The sequence below is a fragment of the Fonticula alba genome (assembly GCF_000388065.1).
Source record: "Fonticula alba strain ATCC 38817 unplaced genomic scaffold supercont2.4, whole genome shotgun sequence".
Lineage (NCBI taxonomy): Eukaryota > Rotosphaerida > Fonticulaceae > Fonticula > Fonticula alba.
In genome coordinates, this window is record NW_009242974.1 from 570,637 (window position 1) to 573,237 (window position 2,601).

The following is a 2,601-nucleotide window of genomic DNA, read 5'->3' on the forward strand; positions in this document are numbered from 1 at the left end:
CTCTTGCATCGTGAACATGATGGCGTGAGCTGCGCATGGGCCGCGTCCAGCCCGGCACATGCGCAGACATCCTCCATGTGCCCGCTGATGGCCGGGGGATCGGGCAAAGGCGTGCATCTGCGGTGATAGGCTGCAGGGCACACAAGCGTGCATCTCTCTCCGCGCCCCCTCCCTCCCTCCCCGTTCCCCGTCCTCCCCCTCGGTGCTCCTACGATTGTCTGCTCCCCGGTGTGCGGCCTCGACTCTCTCCAAGGCCTCCCCCGCTCCTCGCCACACCCCGCTCCTCGACTGCCGGCGTCTTTCTGTCTCTGTCCCCACTCCCGTCTCTCTCTGCCCCCCGATTGGTCGCTCTCTCTCCCTCCCCCCCTCGGCACACTTGCCTCCTGCCTGCCTCCCATCTGTACATTAGCTCCTCCCTTCCGCCTCGTGCCCCTCTCCTCCTCCCCGCAGACGCCTCTCGCCCCCTTCTCAAACCCCTTCGCCGGCCATTCGACCTCTTCCCTGCAGTCGCAGTGCTGCTGCTGCTGTTGTTGCTGCTGCTGCTGCTGCTGCTGCTGCTGCTGCCGCCTCCCCTCTTCCCCCCCTCCCCCTCTCGCCCATCCCTTTCTCTCTTAGTGCCTCCGCCTGTCGACCCGCCTTTCTACCTCTCTGCAACCTGCGGGGCACTTCCTTGCCTCTGGTCTGCACCTCCGCCATTTCCCCTCCCCTTCCCTCGCCCCCGGCAGTTTCCCCTCTCCCCCGGTGACCCATGCATATGGATCTCTCCCCCATCCCGTGTTCCCCTCTCCGCCTCCGCTCTCCGCTCGTAACAAAGAGCAAGCAGATGCCTCTCCCCCCCCCCCGGAAAAGACAACATGTAGTAGCAGCCAGAGAAGAGGATCATCACCACCATTCTTTGCGCGCAAACACACACATACCTGAGCAATCAAAGGACCGCATACACCCCCCCCCTATCCACATACACCAACATCCACACAGACACCGACACATTGACCCCTGCACACATGCACCGGTAAAAGCATGCATACATGCACACCCGGGTGTGCATGGTCTCGCACGCAATTCACCACGTCGGGGGGAAGCGGCGGGGGGGGGGGCCGGTCCAGGGCCGAGGCAGGGATCAAGGACCGCAGCGAGAGCCACGCTGAGGGAGGGGGGGCAGCCAGGGGGAAAGAGGTAAACACCGGGCACCTGCTCCGCGGCTCATCTACCCTCGCCCCTGTCTCCCATGGTCGGGCCAGCGCGGCCGAACAAAGTACCACGCTCGACAGTGTGTATCATACAGGAGAGGACCAGCCGGTGGTAAGCAACCAGGGGCGCAAGAAAGGAAGGCACGCAGGACAGAAGAGGTGGAACCACGGAAGGCGGCAATGTGAATATTTCCAACGAGGGTTGACGGGGAGGAGGGGCCAGACTCCATGCGGAGGGGACAAGAAAGGGCCGAAAAGGCCGACCGGCGATATACATATACCATGCCGTCGGCGCTGAGCGGACATATGCCAATCTACGGTGCGAGCCACCGAACCGCCCGCCCGGCGATCGCCGACACGACATCATCGTCCTGGTGCGTGCGTAGATGCATGTGCGTGCGTGCGTATGCGTGTACGCGTGTATGCGTGCACGGGTGGGTGGGCCAAGCCGAACGGCCTGTGAGTGACTGAACAACCGGACAGGGGCCAGTGCAGCAGAGGCCGAGAGGGGGAGAGAGACAAGGAAATGGAAAGCCAGGACGACACGCACCTCAAAGCTCCACCGAACTTCCAGGCCACAGATGGTGGCGTTCGGGTCCTCGGCCGGCAGCGGGTCCTCGGGGGCTGGCGATCCGTCCACGGCCTCGGACACCGTGGACAGCCGGGCCGCCTCATTGGCTGGCACGTGCTGGAGGAAACGCAGCCGAACCGTGTGGCCAACATGGATGCCATGCTCCTCGACCATGCGCACAAGGATGTTCTGTTCCAGGAAGAAGGCCCGGCTCCGGTGGAAGAACCGCCGGGCCAGGTGCTCCAGCGCCGCAGAGCCGGTCGTCTCGGCCGAATCCAATGCCCCCTCCTCGTCCAGGTGAACCGGCAGCCGGAAGACCGCCCGGAAGGTCACCTCGTGCAGGGGCCGGTCGGCCAACTTCCCCAGCTCCGCTGGCGAGATCAGGCGCAGCGGCTCGAACTGAATGGCCGGCCGGGGGACCGTGTGTGATGATGATCGAGATGAGGTTGAGGGTGGGGGTGAGAATAAGGGTGAGAATAAGGGTGAGAATAAGGGTGAGAATGAGGGCGAGGATGAGGGCGAGGATGATGATTGGCCAGGGCACCCGCCGAGAGGGGCAAAGAGCGAGAGGCACGGCGTACAGGCGCATCCGTCGACCGGACCACAAACCCGTGGACCTTGACCACTGGCCGCGACGCAGCCACCGAGAGCGAATGCTGGGAGGCCACTGGAGCAGGCGAGACGGGCCGGTTAGCAGGCAGGCACGGGAAGACATATCCGTAGGCAAATGCATGGAGCAGAGGCATGAACAGAAGCGGGGGGCGTGGGGTGGGGGAGACGCGCGCGCGCGCGCGTGGTGTCAGCCCTCCCCCCCCCCCCCCGGAGATATCTCTCCCTGTC

At 64.5% G+C, this 2,601-nt stretch overlaps 1 protein-coding gene across 1 annotated transcript; it reads right to left on the minus strand.

Annotated features, from left to right (window-relative positions):
- Positions 1-1,504: 1,504 nt before the first annotated feature.
- H696_02668 (hypothetical protein) lies at positions 1,505-2,507 on the minus strand (the record flags this gene model as incomplete). The annotated part of the gene is made up of 3 exons (XM_009496582.1): positions 1,505-1,561; positions 1,741-2,160; positions 2,343-2,507. The coding sequence occupies 3 exons, from the start codon at positions 2,505-2,507 to the stop codon at positions 1,505-1,507; spliced, it is 642 nt and encodes a 213-aa protein (XP_009494857.1).
- Between the last annotated feature and the right edge of the window lie 94 nt (positions 2,508-2,601).